The sequence below is a fragment of the Trichomycterus rosablanca genome, chromosome 17 (assembly GCF_030014385.1).
Source record: "Trichomycterus rosablanca isolate fTriRos1 chromosome 17, fTriRos1.hap1, whole genome shotgun sequence".
In the NCBI taxonomy this organism is placed as follows: domain Eukaryota; kingdom Metazoa; phylum Chordata; class Actinopteri; order Siluriformes; family Trichomycteridae; genus Trichomycterus; species Trichomycterus rosablanca.
Window position 1 is genome coordinate 14,149,424 of NC_086004.1, and position 18,930 is coordinate 14,168,353.

Sequence of the window (18,930 nt, forward strand, 5' to 3'; positions counted from 1 at the left end):
GAAAATAACTCAACACACAGCCATTAATGTCTAAATGGCTGGCAACATAAGTGAGTACACCCCACAGTGAACATGTCCAAATTGTGCCCAAAGTGTCAATATTTTGTGTGACCACCATTATTATCCAGCACTGCCTTAACTCTCCTGGGCATGGAATTCACCAGAGCTGCACAGGTTGCTACTGGAATCCTCTTCCACTCCTCCATGATGACATCACGGAGCTGGTGGATGTTAGACACCTTGAACTCCTCCACCTTCCACTTGAGGATGCGCCACAGGTGCTCAATTGGGTTTAGTCCATCACCTTTACCTTCAGCTTCCTCAGCAAGGCAGTTGTCATCTTGGAGGTTGTGTTTGGGGTCGTTATCCTGTTGGAAAACTGCCATGAGGCCCAGTTTTCGAAGGGAGGGGATCATGCTCTGTTTCAGAATGTCACAGTACATGTTGGAATTCATGTTTCCCTCAATGAACTGCAGCTCCCCAGTGCCAGCAACACTCATGCAGCCCAAGACCATGATGCTACCACCACCATGCTTGACTGTAGGCAAGATACAGTTGTCTTGGTACTTCTCACCAGGGCGCCGCCACACATGCTGGACACCATCTGAGCCAAACAAGTTTATCTTGGTCTCGTCAGACCACAGGGCAATCCAGTAATCCATGTTCTTGGACTGCTTGTCTTCAGCAAACTGTTTGCTGGCTTTCTTGTGCGTCAGCTTCCTTCTGGGATGACGACCATGCAGACCAAGTTGATGCAGTGTGCGGTGTATGGTCTGAGCACTGACAGGCTGACCTCCCACGTCTTCAACCTCTGCAGCAATGCTGGCAGCACTCATGTGTCTATTTTTTAAAGCCAACCTCTGGATATGATGCCGAACACGTGGACTCAACTTCTTTGGTCGACCCTGGCGAAGCCTGTTCCGAGTGGAACCTGTCCTGGAAAACCGCTGTATGACCTTGGCCACCATGCTGTGGCTCAGTTTCAGGGTGTTAGCAATCTTCTTATAGCCCAGGCCATCTTTGTGGAGAGCAACAATCTATTTCTCACATCCTCAGAGAGTTCTTTGCCATGAGGTGCCATGTTGAATATCCAGTGGCCAGTATGAGAGAATTGTACCCAAAACACCAAATTTAACAGCCCTGCTCCCCATTTACACCTGGGACCTTGACACATGACACCAGGGAGGGACGACGACACATTTGGGCACAATTTGGACATGTTCACTGTGGGGTGTACTCACTTATGTTGCCAGCTATTTAGACATTAATGGCTGTGTGTTGAGTTATTTTCAGAAGACAGTAAATCTACACTGCTATATAAGCTGTACACTGACTACTCTAAGTTATATCCAAGTTTCATGTCTATAGTGTTGTCCCATGAAAAGATATAATGAAATATTTGCAGAAATGTGAGGGGTGTACTCACTTTTGTGATACACTGTATACTCACTGTCCACTCTATTAGACACTCCTACCTAGTTAGTCCACCTTGTAGGTGTAAGGTCAATAGATGATCGTTCATCTATTGCTGCTGTTTGAGTTGGTCATCTTCTAGACCTTCATCAGTGGTCACAGGGCGCTGTTGGCTGATTGTATTTTTGGTTGGTGGACTATTCTCAGTCCAGCAGTGACAGTGAGGTATTTAAAAACTCCATCATTGCTGCTGTGTCTTATCCAACCATACCAGCTCAACACACACTAACACATCACCATCATGTCAGTGTCACTGCAGTGCTGAGAATGACCCACCACCCAAATAATACCTACTCTGTAGTGGTCCTGGGAGAGTCCTGACCATTGAAAAACAGCATGAAAGGGGGCTAACAAAGCATGCAGAGGAACAGATTGACTACAGTCAGTAATTGTAGAACTACAAAGTGCTTCTATATGGGAAGTGGAGCAGATAAAATGGACAGTGTAGAAACAAGGTGGTTTTAATGTTATGGCTGATTGGTGTATATATTTAACACAAGGCCAATAAAACTACCATAATGCACAGATTTCTGCTGTGAATATCATAAATGTGATAACATGGTGTTATAAAAAGATTATTATTATTATTTGCTAAATTTAGAGATGACGGGGATGGCTTAAGCCCTGCAACAAAGTGTCGCCCTGTTGAGGGTCTTTCTGCTTTTTGCCCAGTGTTTTCTGGTTCTCTAGTTACTTTGAATCATGCTAATTCCAGCTCTGCTTACCTCCTTTTTTTGAGGTTGCTTAGAATGAGGAAAAATAAACTTGAGAAATAAAATGTCTCGGTGTGTAGTACTGTCGTCTCAAAGCAAGAAGGTTCTAGGTTCAAATCCCAGGTGGAGCATTCTGGGTCTTTTCTCTGTGGAGCTTGCATGTTCTCCCTATGTCTGCGTGGGTTTCCTCAGGGAGCTCTGGTGTCCTCCCACAGTCCAACCGGTAACTACCTGTCCTGTAACCAGTAACTACCAGCCAGTAACTACCTGCTCTGTAACCAGTAACTACCTGTCATGTAACCAGTAACTACCAGCCAGTAACTACCTGTCCTGTAACTACCTGTCCTGTAACCAGTAACTACCTGCCCTGTAACCAGTAACTACCAGCCAGTAACTACCTGTCCTGTAACCAGTAACTACCTGTCCTGTAACCAGTAACTACCAGCCAGTAACCACCTGTCCTGTAACCAGTAACTACATGTTCTGTAACCAGTAACTACCAGCCAGTAACTACTGTACCTGTCCTGTAACCAGTAATTACCTGTCCAGTAACCGGTAACTACTTGTCCTGTAACCAGTAACTACCAGCCAGTAACTACCTGTCCTGTAACCAGTAACTACTAGCCAGTAACTACCTGTTCTGTAACCAGTAACTACTAGCTAGTAATTACCTGTCCTTTAACCAGTCACTACCAGCCAGTAACTACCTGTCCTGTAACCAGTAACTACCTGTCCTGTAACCAGTAACTACCAGCCAGTAACTACATGTCCTGTAGCAAGTAACTACCAGTCTTGTTACCAGTAACTACCGGCCAGTAACTACCTGTCCTGTAACCAGTAACTACTAGCTAGTAACTACCTGTCCTGTAACCAGTAACTACCAGCCAGTAACTACATGTTCTGTAGCAAGTAACTACCAGTCCTGTAACCAGTAACTACCTGTCCTGTAACCAGTAACTGCTAGCCAGTAACTACCCTTTCTGTAACCAGTAACTACTAGCTAGTAAGTACCTGTCCTGTAACCAGTAACTACTAGCTAGTAACTACCTGTTCTGTAACCAGTAACTACCAGCCAGTAACATGTCCTGTAGCAAGTAACTACCAGTCCTGTAACCACTAACTACCAGCCAGTAACTACCTGTCCTGTAACCAGTAACTACCAGCCAGTAACTACCTGTCCTGTAACCAGTAACTGCTAGCCAGTAACTACCTGTTCTGTAACCAGTAACTACTAGCTAGTAAGTACCTGTCCTGTAACCAGTAACTACTAGCTAGTAACTACCTGTTCTGTAACCAGTAACTACCTGTCCTGTCATGAATGTAGCAAACGTGTGTAAAACATGTTGTTAAAATCCTAATGAATGAAGAAACTGTGTGCTACTTCCGCCGTCCCCGTAACGGTCAGCCCTGAACGGAGGGAGGTGTTGTCGATGTGTGGTAAGGTAATAAATGGAGGTGGTGGAGAGCGATAGAGAGAAAGTGAGAAAGACGAGGAAGCTGGGATTGTTGCCGGCCTCCGCAGTGGGAGCCGGGCGGAATGGAGACTCCTGTCTCAGTGAGTGATACCGCTGTCTCAACAGTAACTAAATAATGCAGCCCTTCGACTTCAGCCTGTCGCCTCCAGTGAGTTGTAAATACATTAGCTGCTTTATATTCTTTTGTCTTGGGAAAACGGTTGGAAGGAAGTGAGGGAAAAGGGAACGAAAAGGGTCGGGAGGAAAACTGCATCCGAACAACAATAGCGAGACGTGTTAGATCCCTGCTCAGTCTGTCTCCTCCCTTGACGTGTTTCGCTGTAGTCCCTTGATCACCTGGATGAATAGCAGTAAGAGAGAGGAAGAGGAGATAAAGGTGGAGTGCACGCTGTGGTTTTAGATTGAGCTAATGCTGCGAGGAGAATCATGGGAGTGTTTCATTCCGTCTATCTGAAGGGCTCCAGGGAACCTAGTGGCAACTTTTTTTTTGGCTGCCTGAAGATTTTTGAACATCCGGATCTGATTTTGTACCAGGGATGAGATATTTATAGACACACTGATGAGCCAAAACATTAAGACCACCCCAAAAATGCGTTTTGTAACAGTTCAGTGCAGATGACAGTCCGGGATATAGTATATGCTGGTTGGGTGGTAGTTCCTCCTAGTTCACGTGTTGAATGCAGCAGATGCTTCCAACTTTACATTTACATTTACATTTTCAGCATTTAGCACTTACACAATGAGCTGAACACAATAAGCAATTGAGGGTTAAGGGCCTTGCTCAGGGACCCAACAGTGGCAACTTGGTGGTGGCGGGGCTTGAACCGGCAACCTTGTGTTTACTAGTCCAGTACCTTAACCACTGAGCTACCACTGGCACTTTATGGTAGCAGTTTTCAGCATTACTGTGATCCTGTGCTCAGAGCAAGGTCCATAAAGACGTGATTTGGAGAGTTTGGTGTTAAGGAACCAATTACCTCAACCTCATTCAAACATCTGGGATGAATTGGAATGTCAGTTGAGAGCCAGGGGCTCAGACTGTGTATGTTTACTGCAATACCCATACATCCTTATCTGAAACCCAGAGATGTTGCTGTAACCATGGAAATAAAGCTGCATAGTGACCAGCCACATCTCTCTACTCAATTCAATTCAATTGAAAGGTAGCTTTATTGGCATGACAAATATGGACATTCATATTGCTCAGTTGCAGAATAGGAAACAGAATAAAAAGAAAATAACAATAATATCAATAATACAGTATATAAAAATGTTACAAATATATTAAAAACAGTGCAAATAGTAACAACAATACAAAATATTACAGTAACAGTACAGTAACAGTAATAATACTAAATGTTTACATTTACATTTGTGGCATTTAGCAGATGCTTTTATCCAAAGCGACTTACAACTATGACTGAATACAATTCGAGCAGCTGAAGGCTAAGGGCCTGGCCCAGGGGCCCAACAGTGGCAACCTGGCGATGGTGGGGCCTGAACTGGCAATCTTATAATTACTAGTCCAATATCTTAACCACTGAGCTACCACTGTCGTCTATACCCAATGTAAGTAGTAATAAAAAAAATGTTGTGTCTCTTTCTACCGCCGCCTCTCTCTGCCTGTCTGTCTGTCTCTGCCTCTGCCTCTGTGACTCAGTCACTGTCTCCAGAAGTATTTCTGCACCACATTCATAACTAGCTGGTGAACATACTACCTAATTAAAAAGGTTGAAACAATAGTAATTAACAAAACAGGAACATGAAAAATGCCATGACCCTGATTTACCCAGATCATACATCAGGATGGATGGATGGATAGATAGATAGATGGGTGGATGGGTGGATGGATGGATGGATGGATAGATGGATAGATAGGTGGATGGTGGATGGATGAATAGATAGATGGGTGAATAGATAGATAGATGGATGGATGGATGGATGGATAGGTAGATAGGTGGGTGGATGGATAGGTAGATAGGTGGGTGTATGGATAGATAGATGGGTGAATAAATAGATGGATGGGTAGATGGGTTAATAAATGGATGGATGGATAGATAGGATGGATGGATGGATAATCAAGGAATCATACAGAAGTAATTTCATATTAAGAAAAAGTTGCATGGTGCTCATCCGTTAAAATATATAATGTGATTATTTTTTTTAATAATAATTACAAAGTTTTTTTTAACATAGTAATGGTTTTTACCATTTTACAATCAGACAATAGCTACACTATATGATATAAATGCTGCTGAAAATGACTGAGTGAATCATGTAGACCAGGACTTGAGATAGTGGGAACACTGCACAGGTTTGCTGCGTCGATGCTCGTTTTTTACCGCTTGTTGCTGAACTCAGAGTTTAATCTGTTTGAACTTTCACCCTGTTTATTGCTGACCTTTTTAAAGTGCTGCCAATGAGGCAAGTTGTTTATTTGACAGACTAAAGCGAAGCACAGACTTTGTATAGAAAATACAACATGGCAACCGGCGACAAGGACTTTAAAATTAGAATGAATTAGAATTAGAATACCTTCTACCTACCTTTTGAGGTCAGAGCGCAGGGTCAGCCGTTTTACAGCGCCCCTTGAGCAGACTGGGTTAAGGGCCTTGCGCAAGGGCCCAACAGTGGCTGAATTGCAGAGCTGTGATTCAAACTCTCAACCTTTTAGATGGCATGTTACCTCATCCTGGAATCGCTTGCCGTTGCTTCGTATCTCGTTATTATGATTTAATTCACCCTTAGATTAACAAAACAAACGATTCATGAACCTACTTTATTCTTTACCTGTGTTTTCTGTCTTATCGCATCTACAAATGATCGTTACCAGAGTTTTATTGTATAGACAAAAATACATCTCGTGCAAAACAGCATGTGAATAAACTGTCAATCGCGTTTGATGTTTGCAAGCTTGGTGCTCATGTGAAAGGCGTAAACGCAGCGGTAATGAAGCGCAAAACACTTACCATGTGAAAGCCACCTTAGGCATGAGTAAAAATGGTGCTGTAGTGAACCTGCCTGAAAAAGAACGTGCATGCTTTTGTGTCTTTGCAAGTGAGGAGGATGGTTAAAGAAGCAGACAGAAATGTACAACACTTGAAAAAAGGCATTATGGGTGTCCAGTTCTATACAAGGTTTTTACTTCTACAAATAGTAACCACCTCCATGCTTAAAAACAATTCCAAAGGCTTGCTTACCTTGGTTTATGCTTATATACTGTGAGTGAGTGAGTGGAATGATCATATTCACACACATTCATATTTTCACATTAGACACTGTGAACAATGGAATGTCAATTTATGACCAAATTTAACATCAGTTATCTGTTTTTGCATATGCAAGATTCAAACAATATTTATATATACACACTAATCAGCCATAACATTAAAACCAACTCCTTGTGTCTTCACTCACTGTCCATTTTATCAGCTCCACTTACCATACAGAAGCACTTTGTAGTTCTACAATTTTGCATGCTTTGTTAGCCCCCTTTCATGCTGTTCTTCAATGGTCAGGACTCTCCCAGGACCACCACAGAGCAGGTATTGTTTGTCCACTATTATTTGACCACTACAGAGCAGGTATTATGACCAGCCCAAACAACAGCAATAGATGAGCAATCGTCTCTGACTTAACATCTACAAGGTGGACCAACTAGGTGGACAGTGGACAATAAGTGGACACGGTATTTAAAAACTCCAGCAGCGCTGCTGTGTCTGATCCACTCATACCAGCACAACACACACCAACACACCACCACCATGTCAGTGTCACTGCAGTGCTGAGAATGATCCATCCCCTAAATAATACCTACTCTGTGGTGGTCTTGTGGGGGTCCTGACCATTGAAGAACAGGGTGAAAGCAGGCTAAAAAAGCATGTAGAGAAATAGGTGAACTACAGTCAGTAATGGTAGAACTACAAAATGCTTCTATATGGTAAGTGGAGCTGCTAAAATGGACAATGTATATACACATTCCATTTTGCATTACTGTCTGTCTCTCTGTCTGTCTGTCTGTCTGTCTGTCTGTCTGTCTGTCTGTCTGTCTGTCTCTCTCTCTATATATATAGTATGTGTGTGTACATTGTACATTGTGTGTTTATATATACACATCAATGTGTGTGCATATGTACAGTGTATCACAAAAGTGAGTACACCCCTCACATTTCTGCAGATATTTAAGTATATCTTTTCATGGGACAACACTGACAAAATGACACTTTGACACAATGAAAAGTAGTCTGTGTGCAGCTTATATAACAGTGTAAATTTATTCTTCCCTCAAAATAACTCAATATACAGCCATTAATGTCTAAACCACCGGCAACAAAAGTGAGTACACCCCTAAGAGACTACACCCCTAAATGTCCAAATTGAGCACTGCTTGTCATTTTCCCTCCAAAATGTCATGTGACTTGTTAGTGTTACTAGGTCTCAGGTGTGCATAGGGAGCAGGTGTGTTCAATTTAGTAGTACAGCTCTCACACTCTCTCATACTGGTCACTGAAAGTTCCAACATGGCACCTCATGGCAAAGAACTCTCTGAGGATCTTAAAAGACGAATTGTTGCGCTACATGAAGATGGCCAAGGCTACAAGAAGATTGCCAACACCCTGAAACTGAGCTGCAGCACAGTGGCCAAGATCATCCAGCGTTTTAAAAGAGTAGGGTCCACTCAGAACAGACCTCGCGTTGGTCGTCCAAAGAAGCTGAGTGCACGTGCTCAGCGTCACATCCAACTGCTGTCTTTGAAAGCTAGGCGCAGGAGTGCTGTCAGCATTGCTGCAGAGATTGAAAAGGTGGGGGGTCAGCCTGTCAGTGCTCAGACCATACGCCGCACACTACATCAAATTGGTCTGCATGGCTGTCACCCCAGAAGGAAGCCTCTTCTGAAGTCTCTACACAAGAAAGCCCGCAAACAGTTTGCTGAAGACATGTCAACAAAGGACATGGATTACTGGAACCATGTCCTATGAGTCTGATGAGACCAAGATTAATTTGTTTGGTTTAGATGGTCTCAAGCATGTGTGGCGGCAATCAGGTGAGGAGTACAAAGATAAGTGTGTCATGCCTACAGTCAAGCATGGTGGTGGGAATGCCATGGTCTGGGGCTGCATGAGTGCAGCAGGTGTTGGGGAGTTACATTTCATTGAGGGACACATGAACTCCAATATGTACTGTGAAATACTGAAGCAGAGCATGATCCCCTCCCTCCGGAAACTGGGTCGCAGGGCAGTGTTCCAGCATGATAATGACCCCAAACACACCTCTAAGACGACCACTGCTTTATTGAAGAGGCTGAGGGTAAAGGTGATGGACTGGCCAAGCATGTCTCCAGACCTAAACCCAATAGAACATCTTTGGGGCATCCTCAAGCGGAAGGTGGAGGAGCGCAAAGTCTCGAATATCCACCAGCTCCGTGATGTCGTCATGGAGGAGTGGAAAAGCATTCTAGTGGCAACCTGTGAAGCTCTGGTAAACTCCATGCCCAGGAGAGTTAAGGCAGTTCTGGGAAATAATGGTGGCCACACAAAATATTGACACTTTAGGAACTTTCACTAAGGGGTGTACTCACTTTTGTTGCCGGTGGTTTAGACATTAATGGCTGTATATTGAGTTATTTTGAGGGAAGAATAAATTTACACTGTTATATAAGCTGCACACAGACTACTTTTCATTGTGTCAAAGTGTCATTTTGTCAGTGTTGTCCCATGAAAAGATATACTTAAATATCTGCAGAAATGTGAGGGGTGTACTCACTTTTGTGATACACTGTATGTGTATAGATAGATATATGTAGACCGACAGATAGACATATAGACAGACAGACAGACAGACAGATAGATAGATATATGTAGACAGACAGATAGATAGATAGATATATGTAGACAGACAGACAGATAGATAAATATATGTAGATAGATAGGCAGATATATATATGTAGATAGACAGACATACAGACACAGACAGATAGATAGCCAGATAGATAGATAGATATATGTAGACAGACAGACAGACAGACAGACAGACAGAAACAGATAGATAGATAGATAGATAAATAGATGTAGATAGACAAACATACATATAGATAGATAGATAGATAGATAGATAGATAGATAGATAGATAGATAGATAGATAGATAGATAGATAGATGTATGTAGATAGACAGACATACAGATAGATAGATAGATAGATAGATAGATAGATAGATAGATAGATAGATAGATAGATAGATGTGGACAGACACACAGATATATGTAGATAGACAAACATACATACAGATAGATAGATAGATAGATAGATAGATAGATAGATAGATAGATAGATAGATGTAGATAGATAGATAGATGTAGATAGATAGATAGATAGATGTATGTAGATAGACAGACATACAGATAGATAGATAGATAGATAGATAGATAGATAGATAGATAGATAGATAGATAGATGTAGACAGACAGACAGACAGATAAATATATGTAGACAGACAGACAGATAGATATATGTAGATAGACAGACATACAGATAGATAGATAAATGTAGACAGACAGACAGATAGATATATGTAGACAGACAGACAGACAGACAGACAGGCAGATAGATAGATAGATAGATAGATAGACAGACAGACAGACAGACAGACAGACAGATAGACAGACAGATAGATGTAGATAGATAGACAGACAGATAGATAGATATATACAGACAGACAGACAGATAGATAGATATAGACAGACAGACAGATAGATATATGTAGACAGACATACAGACAGATAGATATATGTAGACAGACAGACAGACAGATAGATATACAGTGTATCACAAAAGTGAGTACACCCCTCACATTTCTGCAAATATTTCATTATATCTTTTCATGGGACAACACTATAGACATGAAACTTGGATATAACTTAGAGTAGTCAGTGTACAGCTTGTATAGCAGTGTAGATTTACTGTCTTCTGAAAATAACTCAACACACAGCCATTAATGTCTAAATAGCTGGCAACATAAGTGAGTACACCCCACAGTGAACATGTCCAAATTGTGCCCAAATGTGTCGTTGTCCCTCCCTGGTGTCATGTGTCAAGGTCCCAGGTGTAAATGGGGAGCAGGGCTGTTAAATTTGGTGTTTTGGGTACAATTCTCTCATACTGGCCACTGGATATTCAACATGGCACCTCATGGCAAAGAACTCTCTGAGGATGTGAGAAATATAATTGTTGCTCTCCACAAAGATGGCCTGGGCTATAAGAAGATTGCTAACACCCTGAAACTGAGCTACAGCATGGTGGCCAAGGTCATACAGCGGTTTTCCAGGACAGGTTCCACTCGGAACAGGCTTCGCCAGGGTCGACCAAAGAAGTTGAGTCCACGTGTTCGGCGTCATATCCAGAGGTTGGCTTTAAAAAATAGACACATGAGTGCTGCCAGCATTGCTGCAGAGGTTGAAGACGTGGGAGGTCAGCCTGTCAGTGCTCAGACCATACGCCGCACACTGCATCAACTCGGTCTGCATGGTCGTCATCCCAGAAGGAAGCTGACGCACAAGAAAGCCAGCAAACAGTTTGCTGAAGACAAGCAGTCCAAGAACATGGATTACTGGAATGCCCTGTGGTCTGACGAGACCAAGATAAACTTGTTTGGCTCAGATGGTGTCCAGCATGTGTGGCGGCGCCCTGGTGAGAAGTACCAAGACAACTGTATCTTGCCTACAGTCAAGCATGGTGGTGGTAGCATCATGGTCTTGGGCTGCATGAGTGTTGCTGGCACTGGGGAGCTGCAGTTCCTTGAGGGAAACATGAATTCCAACATGTACTGTGACATTCTGAAACAGAGCATGATCCCCTCCCTTCGAAAACTGGGCCTCATGGCAGTTTTCCAACAGGATAACGACCCCAAACACAACCTCCAAGATGACAACTGCCTTGCTGAGGAAGCTGAAGGTAAAGGTGATGGACTAAACCCAATTGAGCACCTGTGGCGCATCCTCAAGTGGAAGGTGGAGGAGTTCAAGGTGTCTAACATCCACCAGCTCCGTGATGTCATCATGGAGGAGTGGAAGAGGATTCCAGTAGCAACCTGTGCAGCTCTGGTGAATTCCATGCCCAGGAGGGTTAAGGCAGTGATAATAATGGTGGTCACACAAAATATTGACACTTTAGGCACAATTTGGACATGTTCACTGTGGGGTGTACTCACTTATGTTGCCAGCTATTTAGACATTAATGGCTGTGTGTTGAGTTATTTTCAGAAGACAGTAAATCTACACTGCTATACAAGTTGTACACTGACTACTCTTAGTTATATCCAAGTTTTATTTCTATAGTGTTGTCCCATGAAAAGATATAATGAAATATTTGCAGAAATGTGAGGGGTGTACTCACTTTCGTGATACACTGTATGTAGATAGATAGATAGATAGATAGATAGATAGATAGATAGATAGATAGACAGACAGACAGACAGACAGACAGACAGACAGACAGACAGACAGACAGACAGACAGATAGGTAGCTATAGACAATAATGGAAAATGGAATGTTTTATTTAATGGTTTTACTTTTAAATGGAATATGTGCTTTATTGTAAGGTAAATGTGCAAAATCTCCTGTTGTGTGATGTAATAAAAATGAAGTACACAATATTTATAATATAATATATTGTTATAAAACAACCTGGAGATGTTTATAAATGCTTTTGGTATGTTGCTTTACATTTACGTTTACTTTCTCACTATAAGGTTTTAAAATGCACAAAACTCAATAGCAATCACAGTAAATTAAGTGTTGTAATAAAAATGTTGTCATGTGGTGTGTCGTCTCTTCAAATGATATTATGACATTAAATGACTTTTATGATGTTACAGTTAATCCAATCCTCCTCTTTTTAACAATGCATCATTTTAACTAAACAGACTTTTTATCATAATTTAATCCTTTTCTACATTACTTAGTTCATTTGATTTGTTTTACTTGGTTCATTTTATAAGATGAATGGAATTGAAAAACAGCTATGAATAATATAAATAAAAGAAATATGAATTATAGTTTGCATAGAGACCTTTAAGCTTTGAATACAACTGATCTATATTTGAAAGGGGCGCGGCACGGTGGCTCAGTGGTTAGCACTGTCGCCTCACAGCAAGAAGGTCCTGGGTTCAATCCCCAGGTGGGGCGGTACGGGTCCTTTCTGTGTGGAGTTTGCATGTTCTCCCCGTGTCTGCGTGGGTTTCCTCCGGGTGCTCCTGTTTCCTCCGACAGTCCGAAGACGTGCAAGCGAGGTGAATTGGAGACACTAAATTGTCCATGACTGTGTTTGATATAACCTTGTGAACTGATGAATCTTGTGTAATGAGTAATTACCGTTCCTGTCATGAATGTAACCAAAGTGTAAAACATGACGTTAAAATCCTAATAAACAAACAAACAATCTATATTTAAAATTATTATTAAATATTTTTTATGTTAGCGTAATGTGATGTAACACTGCAGGACAATTTATGTTCCTCACTGTAAGAGAAGCTTATAAAATGATGGAAAAAGAAAAGATCTCTGCTGAATCCTAGCAATTATGCACAATTTAGACAGAAGATGAACATTTCATAAAATCTTCATAAAATGCCGCTCAGGTGGCACAGCTGTAAAACACACGCTGTTCACCAGAGCTGAAATCTCGAATACATCGTATCGAATCTCGGTTTTGCCTGCCGGCTGAGGCCGAGCGGCCACATGAACAACGATTGGCCTGTTGTTCAGATGGGGCGGGACTAAGCCGGATGGGGTCTCTCTCTCAGACTAGTGCGATTACGACCTCTGCTGGCTGGTTGGTGGCGCCTGCACGGAGATGGGAAAGGAGTGCGGTAGAGGGTGTGGCTCTCCATACACAGTGCTGTACTGCACTGCACTCATCAAGTGTAGGTGATAAGATGTTCGATTGCTGTGCACGTGTCGGAGGGGGCGTGGGGCGGCCTCGTCCTCCCCAATCAGGAGCAGGGACCAGCATTAGTGAGAGGAAGATTAACGGGTAGAAATTGGATGCGCTAAAGTGGGAGAAAAAAGGAGGGGGGGATCCTTATAGAACTGAGTAGTTTATTTAAAAAAATCTGTTTCACCCCCCATTTAACAAGTGTTTAGCGTGTATTTTCTTCAATTTCCTTTGGGATCAATAAAGCGTCTGTCTGTCTGTCTATCCGTCCATCTCCGTACTGTAATTCATCCTACTCAGCTTGTACAGCTTCTTTTGCTTAAGCAGCCAAATGCAAAGGTTATGAACTCAGAATGTAGGTAGCTGGACCAACATGGAGTCTGTGATAACTTTCAAAATAAATAGTAGAGTTTTTCTTGTGCCATGTGCACGCCCCGCCCCCCCCCCCAAAAAAAAAAAAACCAAGATGCGGTAGAACATATTGACGCACGCCTATAGTGGCTAATAATAGCAGCGGGCACATACGACAGTGCCGAGCGCGCTCGTGTGCAACTCATTTATTTATTTAAATAAACACTAGTACAGTCACAGGCCACAGCAAGACACGGCGCAGGCTTTGCCAGCTCTCGTCTCATGCCAGATCTTTCAACCCTCCTCTTCTGCTATCCGATTCACTCCCCCTCCCCGCCTGCCCCCCACCTCCTACTGAGCTGTACAACATCCCGTCATCAGCTCTGCGCGCTCGCACACGCAAATAAAAACACAGACGTACACACGCTCAAATGCCACACCCTCCCGCCGAACTGTGGTAGTTTTTTTTTTTAATATATTCCTTTTCTCTTTATTTGGGATCACTGGCTAAGCTGTGGTGCAAGACCGGCCAGACGTGCCTCACCCATATGGTGCCAGGACGAATGTTGAAATCCATATGCTGCTGGTGCCGGAAAGATCCCTCTGGGCCAACAAGGGGAGGTAAAACCCTTAAGGCTTCTTTTTCCTCACCGATCTACTCAACCATTGTCTCAGCCGTCTTCTAGCTATCAGCCAGTCCTGATCCTCCGCTCCCTTTTGCTGGTTCACCTTACCAGTGCATGAAGTTAATGGTAGATAATTATTAAGCTGCTGAGAGCCTTTCTGTTAGCTCGGGCTGTGCTGTGCTGAGCTTATGGCATCTGATAACTCGTCCCAATACCCTCAGTGTTTGTATTCAACACTGAAAGAATTAAAGCGTTTGTTGTAATTATTGGCTTTGTTTAGATTTAATGATGCTTATGTGCCAGTATGTTACATCTCACAGTCCTGCAGTAAGATGACATCACTGGTGCCGTGTAGGTATACCCTCCCGGGGTGAGAGAACCCGCTGCGTCTGTGTATTCCCCTGTATAGTTTAATTAAGTGCGTTTACATGCACAGTGATAATCAGATCAGTATCAAATTTCAGCAGGAAACCTGATTTTTCAGGTGCTTATTTTCACAGTTCACTCTGTTTATAAACCTGGTCAAGGGTGTATTTTTCTCTTTCATGACCCTGACATGAATGAATGACATTATCAAATAAAAAAGCCTTCCACGATTAGTAAAAAGCACAATCATGAAAGACACTTAAACCCTCCAGTTCAGTCTTTTGGGTCTTATGTTTGCTTCATTTTGAATGGAGTTGATACAGTGGTACCTTGTAACTCAACGTTCCCTAAACTCAAATTCTTTGAAACTCGACGCCCTTCGTCGAGAAATTTGTACCCTTAAACCCATTGTTTCCCTTAAACTCAACGTGTTCAGTTTGTTTTTTAAAAATGTATTTATTTAATTTTGAATTAACAATGAACATTCGCTTTGTTCAGCGCTCGGCTGAATCGGTATGGTAAAACGTCATCAAAGTGCGAATATCAGATGAATCTGCAATTATGTGGAATAACCGTCAGATTCATTCTGAAAGCTCCACATGTATCTGTGTTTAGCTGGATTTTCTTCACAGTTTCACTTTTAAACTTGTGTTATAGCTCGAGGGTCTAAAAAAATGGAAAGAATCAGCTTTTTATTTATGTGTTTTTTGTTATATTTGTGTTATTTTCAGTGTATAAGTGTCATAAACAAACCATTATTTTACATTGGCCTAAAATATATGCTGGTGTACGGGACTATGGAACACATTAACAGGTTTCTCATACATGCTTATGTGAAAAAATACCTTGAAACTTGACGCTTTTAAAACTCAACACCACTCCCAGAGTTTCAAGGTACCACTGTATATACAGTGGGGAAAATAAGTATTTGATCCCCTACCAACCAGCAAGAATTCTGACCCCCACAGACCGGTTATATGCACAAAAGGCACACAAATTAGTCCTGTCCCTGTATAAAAGACACCTGTCACAGAATCAGTTTCTTCCATTCAAATCTCTCGACCACCATGGGCATGAATGATTCTGAGAAAGGTGAGGTCAACCCAGAATTACACGGGAGGAGCTTGTCAATGATCTCAATGGAGCTGGGAGCACAGTCACCAAGAAAACCATTAGTAACACACTTCGCCGTAATGGATTGATTTCCTGCAGTGCCCGCAAAGTCCCTCTGCTCAAGAAGGCTCATGTACAGGCCCGTCTGAAGTTTGCCAATGAACACCTGAATGATTCAGAGAAAGCTTGGGAGAATGTGATATGGTCAGATGAGACCAAAATTGAGCTCTTTGGCATCAACTCCACTCGCCGTGTTTGGAGGCAGAGAAATGCCCGGTGGGAATGGTGTTCTTGGGGTCATATCCAGCATTTCTCTGCTCCCAGCTCCCTTGAGATCATTGACAAGCTCCTCCCGTGTAATTCTGGACTGACCTCACCTTTCTCAGAATCATTCTTACCCCACCAGGTGAGATCTTGCATGGAGCTCCAGAGTGAGGGCGATTGACTGTGATCTTGTATTTCTTCCATTTTTGAATTATCGCACCAACGGTGGTCTCTTTCTCACCAAGCTTCTTGCTGATGGTCTTGTAGCCCATTCCAGCCTTGTGCAGGTCTACAATCTTGTCCCTGACGTCCTTTGATAGCTCTTTGGTCTTGCCCATGGTGGTCGAGAGATTTGAATGGAAGAAACTGATTCTGTGACAGGAGTCTTTTATACAGGGACAGGACTAATTTGTGTGCCTCATGGGCACATAACCGGTCTGTGGGGGTCAGAATTCTTGCTGGTTGGTAGGGGATCAAATACTTAATTCCCTTAGTTAAATACAAATTAATTTATAACTTTTGTTTCATGTTTTTCATGTTTTGTTTCATTTTTTGTTGATATTCTGTCTCTCTCTGTTAAAATAAACCTTCCATAAAAATGATAGTCTGTTCAAGTGTTTGTAAGGGGGTAAACTTACAAAATCAGCAGGGGATCAAATACTTATTTTCCTCACTGTATATATACAGTATATACAGTATGTAAGTGCATTCTGATTTGGTAAATGACAGGTATTTTGTTATATTGGACATCATATTCATTCTTTTTCCTTTCTTTCTGTGTTCTGTCACAGGAGGTCCTGCTAGTGGTTCCCAAATTCTGTTTCCCCTTCGACGTGGAAAGGTAGGACTCTCTTTTCTTGACCTGTCCCTAAACTAGTAATATCATGTGACCTCAGGTACTTCATTTTCTCACACAGTATAACAGATAAAAGATGTAGAAAGAACAGAATCGATGAAAGGACCGTGCCAGGTAAATCTATGCTTCTCGTTAATCACTTGACCCGACTCTAAAAGCCATGTAGACGTCTAGTGAAGTTAATCTGAAATCTACAGGGGCCCTGGCAGCAGGTAAATAAGACTGTGTGTTTGTATGCCAGGATGGCGCTGTGTGAGGTGTGATGTGGGTCTTTGGGGACATCATAAAGATCTGATCCTCACAGCAGTGGTGAATAGAACAGACTCGCTTGTGAAAACAAAAAAAATACGAAAAGTGCTTTTGTATAGTTTTATAGGAAGTGTGGTGGGTGAGGCATGTTCTGTTCTGTTCAAGCTTCACGGCTGCCATCTAGTGTTCAAATGCACAAGGGTTTAGCTGCCACGACACAAATGAAACGGTGGGACTTACACATTTGTCCAGACGGCTTTTAAAGCATGGAAGCCTATTACACTACAGAGCAGTGATTTAATTATTTATTTATCTATTATTTTTTATTATTTTCTAGCATTTGATATGCATCTGTGATCTGCCATTAAGGCAAGCAGGTTTCTGCTGTTTAATAAATGTGTCTACAATAATGTCTGTCTGTTATATCCACAATTATTAGCTATGAATGTTTGCCTATAACCATAATATTTTTATTCAATATTATTAAACATTATCCAAATTGCTCTAGTTAATCAAAATTTACTTTGGATTTGGTACATAATTAAGAGATGACAGTTGAGAAATGCTCCACCCTGTAAGTATTTTTTTTTTTTTACAATGATCCTATAAACAAAGCAACATGTTCTAAAAGTCCATTTAAGGAACACACTACACTGTATGGTTTATTAGCTTGTACCGAAGTGTACGGACCCTTTGAATAAGCTCTTTCCCTCTTTTTTGTGTGCCGTACCCGTAGAGTGTCCCAGAACGAGGTGTGCCAGAACTTCACATTCGTCCTCACCGACATCGACAGCAAGCAGCGCTTCGGCTTCTGCCGTCTCACCTCCGGCTGTAAGGTCTGCATCTGTCTGCTCAGGTGAGTGACTGTACTTAGAGCTACTGATATAAATATTTACACAACCAGAAAAGCATCAATATTGAGAAGATTAAACTCTACACAAAGCCGGTAATAAGATTTTGATGTGCTACTTAGTAACTGATATTAAAGCATATTTTCCATCTTTTTCTATTTGGGATGTTACTTGACCAGGGAAAAGTACAAGCAGTACTGATATTTTATTTTTAACTGCTTAATAAAGTGGAGTTTTATATATATATTTATATATATATATATATATATATATATATATATAATTAGATGTATAGACAACATATAATATCTATATATATTACAAATTGATAATGTGATTACATGTAGGATTTTAAAAATCATCATATGAAGTCATTATTGTAAAATGCGAGCTAATGAATACATGTGATAGTGGTTAATGAATAAACTTTTTTTTTTCTATCCCATTATTAAAATATAATCTTAAAGCACAAACACCTACTGTTTGGGGGCACAGTGGCTCAGTGGGTAGCACTGTCGCCTCACAGCAAGAAGGTCCTGGGTTTGATCCCCAGGTAGAACAGTCCGGGTCCTTTTTGTGTGGAGTTTGCATGTTCTCCCCGTGTCTGCGTGGGTTTCTTCTGGGAGCTCCAGTTTCCTTCCACAGTCCAAAGACATGCAGCCAG

The 18,930-nt window shown here is 41.8% G+C and overlaps 1 protein-coding gene across 1 annotated transcript in view; it reads left to right on the forward strand.

The window, feature by feature from the left end:
• dennd1b (DENN/MADD domain containing 1B) overlaps positions 1–18,930 on the forward strand; it is a 270,151-nt gene that overhangs the window by 129,345 nt on the left and 121,876 nt on the right. Inside the window, exons 4-5 of the mRNA XM_063013088.1 lie at positions 17,102–17,151; positions 18,152–18,271. Coding sequence (XP_062869158.1) covers positions 17,102–17,151; positions 18,152–18,271 — 170 coding nt within the window. The remainder of the gene's footprint in view (positions 1–17,101; positions 17,152–18,151; positions 18,272–18,930) is intronic.